A 15,558-nucleotide genomic window follows, 5' to 3' on the forward strand; every position below is an offset into this window, starting at 1 on the left:
TGCTGGCTGGCACCACTTCAGAGATTCAGCCATAGACTAAACAGGCAGCTGACAGCTGCCTCCAGCTGGTAAATCTGTTAGGGTTAGAGGAGGGGGGAGAGAAGGGGCAGGGGGGAGGGAGGGATTGGGGCCAGGACAAGCTGCCCAGCTGAGGCGGGGAGACACGTTACTTGGGGAGGGAGGCAGGGGGATGTGGGCACAGCTTGCTCTGGGTGGAAGGGGTCAAGCAGCAGAGGCTATGCCTTGCTGCTTTCAGCACTGCTGCGCCCACATCCCACGTCCCCCCATGCTGGTTAGCCAGCGGCGGCAGTGCAGTCCCCGGTTCCAGTGCTGATGCAGGCAAGCCTCACTCCGAGTGGAAGGGGGCAAGCGGTGGCAGGGCATAGCCCTCCTTCCAGCACTGCTGCACCCACATCAGCACTGGGAGCAGGGGCTCTGCCCTGCCATCGCTTGACAGCCTGTGTCAGCTGCCTGTTTAGTTTATAGCCAAAACACCGAATCTTTTCCAATTCTTTTTCCGAATCGATTCGGAGCTTTTAATTGGTTTCCTAATTCAATTTGGAGATTCAGTCACTGAATCGGACCGAATTTCCTCCGAATCGAATAGGCTACCAAAGCTTCACACAGCCCTAATTACTAACATGCCAATAGTCAAATTCCCCCAAAAGCACTATTAGGTTATAGAGCCTAATAGTGAATAACAATTACATCTAAGTAATCATTCATTTCTGCAGTCACATACTCCAACATGCACATACAACATACAAAAGTAACGTATTCCCAGTTTGTTTTTATTATTATTTTCATGGAATGCTAATTTAATGTTACAACATGGCAGTTCTACTGAAATGTGACAAATGTTCATTAGTTTCCAAATGCTTTAGAACAGACTTGATTTATAGGATAAGAGAATTTTTGTATTTGTTTTAAAACTTTTTTTTTTTTTTTTTTTTTTTTTTTACATAGCTGAGGTCTGATGGTTTTTCAAGCTCTGATGCTTAAGTGCACAGCAAGCTAAAACCTTAGATATCTATACATATATCCTATTCAAAACAGCCTGCATAAGTTTATCTATAATTTAATATATTTATAAAATTGTGTACATATACTGATACATACATGCACATCTAGAAACACACCACCTTTACTATTGACTCCCTTTGTATAAAAAGCTGTTTTGCATACAGCTGCTGTATCCTCACTCCCAGCTACTAAAACACCCCTTAGAATCTCCAATACATGATTTCAGCTCAAATGCTCCTTTCCCTCAATTTGAGTGTACGTATTTCTATGTAGATATGTATGTATATATTCCTAAAGAAAATATTTTCCCCTCTCCTGTTTCTTTAGGAGTTTCTAATTTATGAACTAGTTTGGTAAACAGTCTTTTCAGCATAGATTTTAGAATCCTAAACAGTGTAAAATCTACTTCTGGAAAACTTCTGCTTGTATATCTAATTGCTCTTTTAGTTACAAAAAATATATAGGATTGAAACCTACTGAATACATGTCTCTGAATGTGGCTATATTCTAGCCTTATAGATAAATTAAAAAAGTACACCCTCTGAATAGGATGCAAACATAGCCTTTAACAGACCATTACCTGTATTTAGTATAGTTCATTACATTAAAAAGTAGAATTCAACTGCTCTCAAAGCGGTCAAAGATGTCAAAAGATTGAGCAGCATTATATATTTATATTTAATATACAAAGGTGGGTACATATATCTAGTTCCCCAATACTCTTCCATATTTCTAGTTTTGCCATTACGTGATGTACATCCTAAAATGATCTAAATGAAAGATCATAACTTGTTAAAGTTGAAAAATCTTATTTTTAATACGTCATAAAAGCAAGTTGTGTTTAAAAGAAAAAAATATACACTGAACAACCTGAAGTACTTACTGAAACATATCTGTACAAAACTACTATAGATACAGAAAGGGACAATGGTGGACTTATTCAAACAGAAGTAACACTTGTTAGTATATGTAAAACCTGCTATACTTTATTCCTCTTCCAAATAAGAATTTGCTTCTGCTTTGCATGTAAAATTCAAACCACCTCACAAATGCTGATATTTAAAGTTTTATACAGTGCAAATATTTAAGACCGAATAACTCCCCCAGTGAAACAGGCCACAACTCAGTACCTGTGATTTGAAGATTCTTTTTTCAATGCCTATTTACACATTGAGCTCAAGGTTCACTATATATGCTTTGAAATTTGCTGAATATCAGCAGGAAAACGTGAACTAGCAGCAGTTATATTGAAACTATAATGGTTACTTCAGTGAATGCATAAAATTTTCTAGACTGTATTCAGAGTCATACTGTTCCTGATCCCAAAGTTCTCCAAGATTTTCAAGAACTGATTTCATGGACGCCTTCCCAGACGATGATGAAGTGTCTGCTTTTTCAGGTTTCCCATCCTTAGGACATAAGCAAGCAAAGAAAGAAGAGACACATTTAAACTAAATTACAAACCCAAACGTGTTCTGTATGACATTCATCTCATTTATTTATTCCTAATTTTTCTTTACACATCATATTACTCCCCACCCCCCGCTCCCCTGGCAGATCTCTAAACTGATGATTTCTGCATCAAAGGCTCATGGCAACAGGATGAACTCTCCAGCTGCTTGGAAAACTTCCTACTGTTCATTAATCCATTTCAGATGCTCATCTGACCAGTAATTTTAAGGTTCAAGACACTGCTCAAGTATCAACTACCTATTTTTGGTAAGTAACTGTGTTACTGATTCTTTACCTTGTCAAGAGTGAATAGGTCAAGAAGCTGATCCGTTCCCATGCTTTGTAGGCTAGCATTCTCTTGGCTAATCACAGTGTTTGCAATATTCATTTTGAACTTCTGCAGACCCATAATTTTCTCTTCTAAAGTTCCTCTTGTTATAAGGCGATATACATTAACAACACGTTTCTAAAAGAAATCACCCATTAGACAATTTAAGATTGTTTGTATAGACTGTATGAAAATATTTTAATTATAAACCACACATGGGATACAGGGAGGGAGGATTTGGTAGGAGGCAGCTTTTGGAAAATAGGTCAGGGAAGGATATGGGGGAAGTGGATCAGCCTGCTCAGAGGCAATGTTCTCAACCACCTAAAATGACCCTGGGAAATCTAATCCTAGTCTTGTTCTTCCAACTCACACGCTAGTGGGTCAGGCATACTTGACAGGTTTCAGCATACAAATCCCTTGATGGAAATGGCAGTATCCTGGTTCAGCAACAGTATTTCCACCCTACCAAATCCTGAGCTGTAACAGAATAACCGCAATTTCCATTAAAGCTAACAAGTGTTGTGGATACTTAGCACCACCCAGAATTAGGCCTTTGTGCCTCTATTTCACAAACAGCCAAAGCACTTGCTTAAATGCTTGGCTGATCAGGGCCCTCTGCTGAGCAATGCCTCCATAGAGAGTGTATTTCAGACCTTAGTTCAGGGGTGGGCAATTATTTCATGTGGAGGGCTGCTTACCCAGTTTTGGCAGGGTGCCAAGGGCCACATGGGTAGCCCTACCCCTTGACAGGTGCCCTGCCCCCTGGTCACCATCTTGGGACCAATGTCCCAGGGCCTGCACAGTGGGGCTCAAAGCGGGGCACAGGCTGGCAGGGGTCTGTGGAGCCAGGCTGGCTGCACCAGCAGGGAGAGGGGGGAGCTGGCCTGGGTCCACAGAGCGCCTGCTGGCTGGAACCCCACACTTCTGCCACCCTGCTCTGGGCCCCGCCAGCACTTGCCCCAGGACACTGGTGCAGGCCCTGTGCTCCTGCTGGCTCCTGTACCTGCTCACTCCCAGTGCCCCCCAGCCCCATGGTACAGGCAGGGAGCAGCGCACAGCCTTGACCCCCTGCTCCCCGGCAGGGAAGGAGCAGGTGCTGAGTGTGGGGAAAAGTGGCCCTTTGCCTGGCCAGCGCTCCTTGCTGCAGGCACTTGCAGCCCACACAGGACTGTCTGGAGCAGGCACAGGCAGCCCCACATGGGCTGAAAGCAGCTGCAGTGGGGGGCTGGCCATGAGGCGAGTGAGCTCAGCAGTAGCTTGTAACCTGGCCCTGCTGCCAGCCAGGCCCCCACGCCAGCTCCGGGCTCGCCCATCAGGGCTGCGCATGGAAACACACACCTGCTTGCCGTGCCAGGCAGTGTTGGATGCTGCTGCCTGCCCGGAGCTCACGCACTGGGTAGCCCACAGGCAGCGGTGGCAAACACTTCCCAGAGCAGCAAGCCACTGTTGTCATGTGCAGCCCTGACAGGTGAACCTGGAGCTGGCGTGGGGCCCAGGCTGGCAGCAGGGCCAGGTTACAAGATGGTGCTGAGAGCAACAGGGGTAGGAAATGGGGCCCCTTCCCACCCCGTGGCTGGTGCCCCATGCTGCAGCCACTTGCAGCCCGCGTGGGGCTATCTATGTATGCTCTAGATAGCCCCGCATGGGCTGCGAGCAGCTGCAGCTTGGGGTGCTGGCCACAGGGAAGTGGAGAGGCCACTTTCCTCTGTGCCGGGAAGGAGCCCCTCACCCACCCCATAGCCGGTGCTCCTTATTGCAGCTCGTGGGGCTGTCTTGAACAGGCACAGGCAGCCCCAGGCAGGCTGCAAGTGGTTACAGCACGGGGCGGGCGAGGGGCCACTCCCCCACCCCCCCGCTCAGCTTTTCCCCGGGCTCCTTCCCTGCCCTCCCCCCCTTTCCCTCTTCCCTGCGGTTCCAGTGATGGTCAGCCATGTGATCCCAGGCCAGAAGCCCCATGCCTCATGGGGCTTCTGGTTGGGCAGGTGGGGCCAGGTGGGCCCTGCTGTTGTGGGAGCCCGCTGGTCTTCCCCTGGGTCCTACTGCCCTTGGTTCCCATCATTTTTGACAGGAACCAAGGGCAGATAAATATTGAATTTTGTAAATTTTTTAGGGGCCCCGTGGGCCCGACAGAATGGCCTTGCAGGCCGCATTTTGCCCACCCCTCCCTTAGCTAATAGGAGTGGTGGATACTAGGGCTGTGCAAAGCTCTGGTTGGCGATTCAATTCGGAGGAAATTTGGCCTGATTTGGCGGCCAAATCTCCAAATCGAATCGGAAGACCAATAAAAAGGTCTGAATCGATCCAAAGCCTCTGAATCAATTCAGAAAAAGATTTGGAGGAGATTCGGTGATTCAGGCAGTCCCTGCTCACCGCTACAGGGAGATGGACCTGGACTCCATGTTGGGGGTGGGGGACTGGAGAAGGGGGGAGAGGACCATAGGGGGACCCCGTCAGGCTGCATCTCCTGCCTGCTGCCCCAACCCCCCTGAGCACCCCTGACCCCTACCTGCTCTCCCAGACCTGTTAATGGCTGCCCTGTCCAGCCTCAGGGTCCTGGCACTTAAACAAAAACAAAAAAACAAGTCCCACACTCACCAGCTGCTGCAGCGGCTGTTGGGGCGTCTGGGGGCTCATGGCAGAGCCTCCCATGCAGCATGGGGCAGCAGGGACTGCCCCCTGCCTGGCAGCAGCTGGTGAGTATGTTTTGGGGAGGGGGGGGGGTTTGTTTGTCTTTGTTTTGTTTTTTAAGGGCCAGGATGCTGGGGCCCGGCAGTCATTGACAGGGCTTGGAGAGCAGGCAAGGGATGGGGCCTGTTCAATTAGGAGATTCGGTGGCTGCCAAATCTTTGAATCAGATTCAGCCAAATTGATTCAGGACAGTGATCTAAATCGAATCACCGCCCCCCAAAACAGCCTAACCCGAAGCAAATACCAGCTGCCTCGCACAGGCCTAGTGGATACATTGCCAAGATAAGCATATGCTTCCTGGGTAAAATAAATGAATCTTCCTTATGTCTGAGCTACCAATGGGAAACATAATGAAAACTAATATTTACATAAAACCTTTCAACTGATAATCTTGAAAGAACTTTACAAGCATGAATTAATTCTCAATATGCTCTGTGAGATGTAGCAAGTCGCTTTACAAATGGAGAACTAAACCAGAGAAATTAAGAAACTTGGTCTGAGGTCACCAAACAATTCATAGTTTTCCTTTCAGCTCCGCCAATAACTATTAACATACACTGCTCCTTCTCTCAGTGCAGCCATTTGAGCAAATCCATATCCCTCCATATTTATAAATATGCAGCGCAAAATAAAAACCCAGAAAGCATGTACAAAATCTAACCCTAATGCTTCCTACTCATACTAGTTTATTCATCAAGTGAAATGAGAGCATTGCATGGAAGAAGAGACAAGTGTGATAAAATTCACAGAAGATTAAAAACTGGTATTTTACCTGCCCAATACGATGTGCTCGATCCATTGCTTGGAGATCTCTCATTGGGTTCCAGTCATGTTCCACAAACACTACTGTATCAGCTCCTGTTAAGTTAAGTCCCAGTCCACCAACATGAGTGGTAAGCAAAAGAACATCTATGGATGGGTCATTATTAAATCTGTATGTAAAAATATATAAGGTGGTCAAGGATTTATAAGAGCATTTATTGTTGTATTTTCAATGCTTCTTCAGAGAGATTTTTCCTATGAAGTACGAAAAACACTAAATTTATAGAGATTGAGAATATAGCAGAGAGAGAAAAAATAAGGCAATCAGGCTTTCTTACATTTGGTGCTGAAAGCAGTCATTTATAAAAATACCCCAATGTTAAAAATTAGTTGATGTAAAGGCGAAAGTGTGCCTGAATGCATATGGTTCTTAGAAATGAGACAATTAAAGATTTAACTTCTGCTATACTACTACCATGACAGTAAAATGCTAATATGTCAAATCATGGGATAACATGGGACATGTCACCTAGCACTTGGATTCTGTTGGGTGATTGATGGCCAATTAAGAAAAGTACACAAAGCATGGTGGTTAGCCAGGAAGGCAAGTCCAGAACAGACAGGATATGCATTACCTAGACAGTATACTTAGTGATCATTGACTGGAACTTAATAATTCAGGGATCAGCTACCCTTTGTGATCCAGCTTCCAACAGCCACCCTCTGCAGCACTCAAGCTACCTAGGACAGCTTCTGCCCCATATCATTGATTCTCATCCCTTGCGGCAGTAGGGAAGGCCAAAACTGGTGATAATGTTAAGTAATGCCTATGGGGAGAAGGGAGAGCTATGGGAGGTGTGTACTGCATAAAGAATCAAAAAGGCAGCATAAGGCAGAAAGGGAAAATAGGCCAGGTCAAGCTGCATGATGCCGAACCCCCATGCCACCATGGGCCAGATTCAGGCCACGGGTTGCCAACCCCTGTAATAATTCATCCACAGTGTGTGGCACTTTTAGGGAGATCCATACTGCTGCCTGTAGGGAAACCTCTCTTTAGTAGGCACAGCTGTCTCCATGGGTACAAAGGGGCTATTTTCAGGAGCCTAAGGTCACCAGAAACAGTAGCAGCATAGGTTGATATCAGAAAGCATGCTAATCTACACAGGGATTAGAGTTGAGTCAGACTACTATAAAACTGGAGGGGTGGGGAGGGTTGACACGTTGCATTCAAGTTTTTAAAACATATTTGCATTTATTTCCAAAAATATGGTGCTTATTTTGTGAGGCAGCATGTATCACTAGTAAATTTAAGTGTTCGATCACAGATTCAATTTGACGCAAATCTAATGACAACTAACAGTTTCACTTCCACATGTGGAAATAAGAAAAATCTAGGAACTACAAGAGCTCCCAGGGAACAAGAAAAAGTGCATTTATTTTAGTTTGCCTTTCCAGTGTTTAAAAGAAGAACTTACCGTGAAACAATGGAATGCCTCTGACCAGCAGGTATGCTGCCATCCAGTCGCAAATATGTAACGGAGGGTAAGTGAGGTTTGAGAAGGTCATGTTCTACTATATCCAGCATGCTCTTGAGCTGACAAAAGATAAGTATTCTGTGCTGGGCCACAACAGCTTCTGTGCCACTCTCTGAAGATCCACCATTTCCTAAACCACAGTCTAGTAAAAGCTTAAAATAAATTTAAAAAAATTACCACAGAGCAAGTCTCTCATATAAATGTATAAACATTTACATTACCAACAAATATATAAACTATACACACACATGTATTCCAGATGAGAGTGTTCTTGTGGGGGCCTTAACTATTCAAATTCTGCTGCAAACAAGGATTCTCTCTCCAGCTTCCTTCATTCCTGCATTCCTTCAAACCATAAACAACTTGCAAAATTTGGCAACAAAAATATTTACCTTCTCACTTGGTTCTTCTCCACAGTTAATTGTAATTCACACAAAATATTACTGAACCAATGACACAGTTACCAAAAGGTTTACAATTTGCTTAAAATTATGTATGTATTCTTGCATAATATTGAGAATTGATTTAATAATAAATAGTAGAAAAGGTTTTCTGGCATGATTTAGAGGCAGCAATATAAAAAGACTAGAAAAAGCAATTTTCATACTTCATAGGCCTCAGAGCACTTGACAAAACAGTGACTAAGCTCTTAAGTCCTACATCATGATCCATCTTGGCAAACTGCTGAGCCCACGCAGTTCACACTACAGGATCAAAGTCTTAATGAGTTTTCAATAATGCAGTAACTATTCCTAGTACTGAAATTATAGTTTCAATACTTCAAATTTCTCATCCTCTTGTCTACCAATTTACGAACACTGAAGGAATACAGTAATTGTTTTCTAAAAAAAGGGAAAAGTATTTCTAAATGTATATACATGTATAAATAAATGAGCAGAAATTCTCCAATTAAAATTTGAGAAATGAGAGTCATAGCTGCTTGTTTCAAAGGAAGCAGATTCAGGATAGTTTTAAATACTTCACTTACATGGCAGATGTATGTTAAAAAAAGGACAGTGTTTTAAAAGTCATAGTTCTGCCTAAAGCTTTTTACCATATTACAACGTTGCTTACTATAAACTTATTTTTTTCCATTAATCTTATCTAGTTTCCCCGTTTATTAGTACTGTGTTATTTGACATCAGTTTGATTATGTACGAGGCAGCAAACCTAACTATGCATAGTCCTGTCACAATTCAACATAACTTACTGACTTCAATAGGCTTTAACTTCCTTTGTGTTTAAGTTTTGCACAGCAGGAGCTGAAAGATAATACCTGGAATACGGGAAGGTAAAACTAGAACACTGACAAATAGACACAGGCCTGCTCATTTTTTTAAACAGTAAATTTCAAATGAAAAGCATGTTTTTCAAAAGAAAACACACTCAAAACCACATAAAATATCATTAATTGAGGTGTGAACATAGGTGAAGTTTACCTACTTGTTTTAAAGCAGACAGTTTAGGTGCATGCTGAATATCTCGAAGAGATGTGTTAAGAGCTGCAAGCTGCTCTGTGATTCTCTTGTATTCTGGATGCTGGGTTGTTAACACTAATGCTGGATGGTTGCACAGTTTCCGCAAATACTGCAGTGCCTTTGAGAGGTAAATTAAGGAGGAAGGATTAGCAGCATTTAAGTCAAACAAATAGTGGGAGCATCTACCCATGCATATTAACATACAGCGTTAAACTCTGGTGCATACTGGGCCGGAGTGTATTGCTCCTGGGTGCCACATTTACATGTGCACCTGGAACTGCACTATGTGCGCCTGGGACCCCCAGCTGGCAGGGGGCTAGCTAGCCCAACACTGGAGCACCCTCATGCCCCAGCCAGCCCCATTAGTGTCTACACATGCGCTGCTGCATATTTACAAGTACTAGCCTACTGCAAAGTTTGTTAGTTTCCTGATGCCCAATAGGTGGTCGTGTAGACAGACGTGTAGATGCCAAGACATACTGTGAAGCTAATTAAGCAACTGCAGTGAACTTCTTATGTAGATGTGCCCAGAATGAACAAAACCATCCATCTTGAGCATCAGAGCTCATTTAGCCCAAATTTCACAAGTCTGTCCACAAAAGATTTATTGTCCACCAAAGATTTATGAGCGATGTCTGTATAACACATTTAAAAAAAATAAATAAAAGGTTGTTATGATGAGATCTTGGATTATTGGGATTATAAAAGATCCAGGGATGGTGAGGGGTGGAGGGAGGGGTATGGTGGTGCAGTTGCACACCCCGACCTTTAATTCCTGTTCCACCCAAACATTCAAACCAACTGCCCCAAAGAGCCAGCAGCATTTCTATTTAGACACTGCTGAGGGAGTCTATTGACTTAATGGCTCATTATAAATGTATCTGATTTCTGCTAATCTCTCTTTACTCCACTGGTGCTAATGACCCTCTCCTTTTTAATGGTTTTGATGTTCTATTAATCAAGTTACCCTTTCTTCTGCAATGTTGCTGTCTGTTAGCTGTATTTGGTGATATCTCTTTCTTATTTCACATTCCTGCAGATTGTTTTTAATTATAGCTAAAAACCTTAATTCAAGTGTGTTAACATTAACTCAAGTGAACATTAACTCATATGACTGACAGTGAAGTGTTGGATGCACTGTCAAGGATGCTCAAAAAGCTTATCTTTTGTTTTGTGAAGCGGAGTAAGAGTTGTACATTTAACTATGATTACAGGACTAATAAAACAGTATTTTGGACTATTTTTGCCTAGTTTGTTGTTTTTTAAATTTACTACATAATCTTGCAAATTAGTACACCTTCCAATACTTATATTTTTTGCTTTGATCTTAAACTGAATAATACAGTATTGAGCCCCTAGCTAACATGTACTAACATACATTTACTAACATGTACATCTTTTAGTTTCTCTTTAACTGGAGAAAAATGTGTTGTGTTATATGCGATGAGGATGCACCACACCATCTGCACCCCTCTTTTCAAAATCCTAGATGAGCCCATGGTTCCACTTCCAGGGATAGCACAATGAAGTCTACTTCACCAGGCCTTCATGTAATCATGGGACAAGCCAGTGTCCAAAGAGCCATGAGAGATCCTTCAGAGAATTATGATGTATAGTCTTGCACAGATGCTGTTTCATGAGGAAAATTGTCCCTACTGCCACCAGCAAAATGCTGCCTTTCTATTCAAGCGCAACATTATACATGGTCCTATATTATTCTGTTATCCATTTTTCACAGGAATGTATGGGAGTATTAAATAAATGTCCGTTGAAACTCTAGTTGTAAAGAGAAGTGAGTTGTAAACTTCTATACTGAAACTGGCTAAGGCCCCTGGCACATGTTCAATTAATGGCATGATGAGACCTGTTCCTTGATGCAACATTAGCAACGCTCCTTCCATGCCACAGGTGCATGACAGGACACACAATTCTGGAATTGCATATCAGATCCTAATTGAGCCATTACTTGCCTGGGCAGGTGGAACCTGGTATCATGATTTCTGGTTCTCTCTGTATCAACAAGTTAAAAGCTGGCTGCCTGGTGAGCCGGTGTGGTCCCAAGTCTGGGACCCACAATCAGTTAATTATCAATCTCAGTTGATTGTGGGTTCCAGCCCCGAAGCCAGGGGGAGACTCCAGTATGGTCCTGGCACTGACAGTCAGCTGGAGACTGTTGGTCACAGTCCCAGGACCCACAACAAGTCAGCTGATTGTGGGTCCCAGTCCCAGGACCAGACCAGAGCTGGCTGGAAACTCCAAATGCAGTCTCAGGGCTAGGGAAGTTGTCAACCAAACCTTACCATGTTGCCAACATTAGGCTTCATGGTGAAGGATGCTGCCACATGTTCTCAGTTTAAGGTGCGATAGAAACCACATTTACACATTTTACATTACACATTTTGTGGAATAGTTTTATGGTTGGCTTCATGTTTTATGGTCCCATTAATTGCTTGAATGTGACTGGGTTATTATTTAAGATGTGATTAACTTGCCAGGGGCTTAAGTGGGCTAGCACAGATGCATCCACTTTTGTTCACCTTTTTCCTATGACCTTTACAAGTACAATAATTCTGACAAGACTAAAATTCATGTTGCCTCCAACTTTTGGGGGGTTTTTAAGCAGTGAATGAATTTAAAGGAGAATTTTTTATACTCCATTTGCAGTTTAGAATAAAGCTCAAATCTGGGATCTTACGTAGTAATAGATAAATACAGGCTAATTCAATGGACTATATAAAAGAAATCTCAGTTAAAATATTAAAAACTGGAAATTGCACACTCAAATGTTAAGACATCAACATTTCATTTAAATCATTCTAGCTCTTCAACATCTTCTAGACAATGTGATCCACTGCTATAGAATTACTTCATTTAAAACAACTGTAGCTGCAAGACTTGGGTAAACTAAATCTAACTACATCTTAACATTTTGTGTACAAAGTTACCCTTTTCAACAGTAAAAAGAATTCTGGAATTTAATTTACTAGAAGTATATTATTAAGAAGACAGGACAAACTACAAAAGAAATCAGTACCTGAAACACATGCCCTGTAGCTTTAAGCTTTGGCTTTTCAGTTTCTTCTGTCAGTGAAATTGATGAAACAGTTTCATCAATATCACATTTGGCACGAGACTTGGCAAAATCTTCATAAAGCTGAACCTGCAAGCCCCCAGATGAAAGAAGTGGCTATAAATACAACTAAAATACATATGCATACTCAAATAATGAATGGGCAATTTATTGGCATTTAATTCTAAACTGTCTAATGATGCAACAAATGGAAAAGAAAACAATTACCTTATGGGATACACAGTGGCATCAATAGCAAGTTATTTTACATTGTTTGAAAAAGTAACTTTCAATTAATTTGCAAATTCATGTATATTGTCTATATCTCCCATGGCAGAAAAAAGGGAATTTGAGCCAAGGAAATTAGCTTGTACAACTACTCTCACAGTGAAGCCAGAAACACTCCAAATGAATTTAATTTTAAGGCTTAAAGTTTTTCTAAATCTGAGCACTCAAGTACAGCAAGATTGATTCTGAATTAGTCTTAGGAAGATGGAGTTGTAAACAAGTCTCTTTCCAGCCATGAATGTACAGAACAGGAACCAAATAAATTATTTGTTTAACCTCCTCTAATTATATCCATTAAATAGTTAACTGATAACACAGCAGCCTACACTGGGGTGGGCAAAATGGTAAATCTGGTCAGCAGCCCCTGTCTGCGTTGCTGCGACCAGCTTCCACGGACCCCAGGAGCAGCAGACCTGTGACAGCACAGGGGCCAGGATTTTCTTGGAGACTGGCCCAAGCAGTGTTGGCAGGGCACGTGGCTGGGGAGAAAGCTGCTTCGGGGCCAGGACCGGGATTCCATAGTGGTGACAGAGTGATCTAGAGCTGGGCCCCCTTCCCGTCCAGGGTGTGCAGGCAGCAGATTGCAGCTCTGTCCCAACTCCGGCTCGCGCTTTAATAGCCGCAAGATCCCAGGCCCGGCTCCTGAGCAGCTTCCTGCTCAACCATGCGTCAGGGACCATCTGCATGGAAACTCTGGTCCTATATTGTCATGGCCCCACTGCTCCTGGGGTCCCCACGGAAGCTGGCTGCAGTGACACAGGCAGCAGCTGTTGGGATATGGAGTTAGCCGTGGGCCCGATCCCACCCATGAGCCAGACTTTGCCTGACCTGGCCTGTATCTTAGATACTCTGTATTACAATTGCATCCTAAAACCATTAATAACTAAAGTGACCTAATGTACTAATAGTTATTTTGCTATAATAAACGTTTTTTTGCTAACATGTTCAAATAATTATATATACAAAGGCAGCCCCTTAGGATAGAAAGAGCAAAGTAGCTTTGTCAGGCCACAGTTAGTAAATAAATGACCAAAGGCCAAATGGAAAGTCATAAAGAAGATAAGAAATCTGTCCTTCTGCCATCTCAAAAATATACATTTCAATTGATCAGCATGATTTTGATTAAAGTAAAGATTACCAGATGATTAACAGACTGGGGTCAGACACCTAAAAATAAAGAACCTTATCCAAGTTGATCCCTTGACCTCTTCCCCAGGTCATTAAAATCTGGTTCCATCCAGTTGGAAAAGTTCCAGTGAAATGGAGAAATTTAAATAAAACCAATCAGAGGTCAAATATTAGCATGTCAAAATCAACCACCTATAAATAATATTGGACTTGGGGGTAAGAAACACATTGGACCTTTCCCAAAGCTCAGCAGAAAAAATGAAACAAAAAAGACTCAGCAAGAGTCCCCAGGAAATGAGGCCTAGCTAGCAGACCTGTTCTTCCTGAATCCAAGGCTGCATAAGCATTGCCTTTATTAGTACCAATAAGTCTTTACTATAGCGTATCCTATTAAAGCTTTTGAGTTGCGACTGAAATGGACTCGTTGACCAATTAATCTCACTCCTAACAACGAAGTCCAATCAAAGGGTAACAAGGCATTGTGCCAAAAACAGCAGATGGCAGGTAAGCTGCAAGGGGCTCAATCCTTGTCATGGCAGCAAAGCCCCAGCCCCTTCCTTGATGCATACATGCCAAGAAAATTGCCTTTACGTATCATGCTCTGGCATGAGTGTTGGGGGTTGCCTACCCCGGTCTTAGGCTATGGGTAATAGAGTCCCCCTCCCCACTCCTTTGCCACCTTCTAGTTCCCACTGCGGCACCAAGCAGCTTCCCTTTCCCCCCTTCTCTGCCAGACTGCACCTGTCCCAAGCTAAACAATAACCCGTAACCTGGCCTTAATCGGTTAAATGATTAATTGTTTAACCTTTCATATCTCTAGTACTAATGAGTGTCTAAGTCCTCTCTTTTTATGCTTACCTGTAAAGGACTAAGAGTACAGTAATAATCCTGAATTATTTTGGGTGGAAGATCCTGTAGCACATCTTCTTTCATTCTCCTCAACAGAAATGGAAGAACTTGACGGTGTAGTGCTTCCATTGCAAGAACTCCTAGTTTTAACAGAAACAGGAAGCAAATTTGGAAAGAACACAAATTATGAGATTAGTTCAAATGTCACAAACAGTAAAACTGACATTACTGATACCCATATACTGTGATATTTTCCAAAGCGATAGAAATTTAAATAGGCAATAAGAAAGATTACAGTTTATTTCTTACCTGCCTCTTGTTCGCGACTGGAGCTCCGAGCATCTCTACTTGCCAATATTGGTTTGCCATAACGAGCTGCAAACTGGCGTTCGGTACCCAAAAATCCTGGCATAAGGAAGTCAAACAATGACCACAACTCTAAGACGTTGTTCTGAATATAAGAGAAACATTTGTTAAAATATTTTCAAAATAATACACAGTTCCAGATTACTATGGATTACACTTCCTTGATTTCTGCAGTGTGACTCAAACTTTTTCAATACCATTTATAACCCTTCAAGTTTTTGGTGCTTCTGCAACTGTGGGAAAGGGAGAAAAAGGGGCAGGCTCCAGTGACAGATTTACTTGCCTTATTGTGACTGGCATATTTTGTATTAAACCAAATGCTTATATCTGCAGGACGGTGGCAGAAAGAGAGAAATCAGGGGCTGCTCATGGCCTCAGCCTTGTATGAGGCAAATGTCCCAAATGAAAAATATCTTATATATTAGGAAGATATCCAATCTCTAAGGAAATGCGTGTTGGGGTTAAGTGCACTGAGTTCCTGGAAATGAAATTCTCTATTTATTCTGTAAAGGTAGATGACTGGGGGATCCACCTTCCCTCAAACAATTTAAGAAAAATAGTCTAAGTCCTCCCCTCATCCCAGGTCTC

The 15,558-nt window shown here is 42.6% G+C and overlaps 1 protein-coding gene across 1 annotated transcript in view; it reads right to left on the reverse strand.

Moving 5' to 3' along the window:
• Nucleotides 1–770: 770 nt before the first annotated feature.
• BTAF1 (B-TFIID TATA-box binding protein associated factor 1) overlaps nucleotides 771–15,558 on the reverse strand; it is a 96,178-nt gene continuing 81,390 nt past the window's right edge. The window contains exons 31-38 of the mRNA XM_014607826.3: nucleotides 14,914–15,055; nucleotides 14,614–14,744; nucleotides 12,304–12,429; nucleotides 9,235–9,387; nucleotides 7,732–7,943; nucleotides 6,267–6,426; nucleotides 2,771–2,941; nucleotides 771–2,432 (exon numbers count right to left, since the gene is read on the reverse strand). Of these exons, the coding sequence (XP_014463312.1) occupies nucleotides 2,286–2,432; nucleotides 2,771–2,941; nucleotides 6,267–6,426; nucleotides 7,732–7,943; nucleotides 9,235–9,387; nucleotides 12,304–12,429; nucleotides 14,614–14,744; nucleotides 14,914–15,055 (1,242 nt within the window). The 3' untranslated portion in view covers nucleotides 771–2,285. The remainder of the gene's footprint in view (nucleotides 2,433–2,770; nucleotides 2,942–6,266; nucleotides 6,427–7,731; nucleotides 7,944–9,234; nucleotides 9,388–12,303; nucleotides 12,430–14,613; nucleotides 14,745–14,913; nucleotides 15,056–15,558) is intronic.

This window comes from Alligator mississippiensis, chromosome 6, assembly GCF_030867095.1.
Source record: "Alligator mississippiensis isolate rAllMis1 chromosome 6, rAllMis1, whole genome shotgun sequence".
Classification (NCBI taxonomy): Eukaryota; Metazoa; Chordata; order Crocodylia; family Alligatoridae; genus Alligator; species Alligator mississippiensis.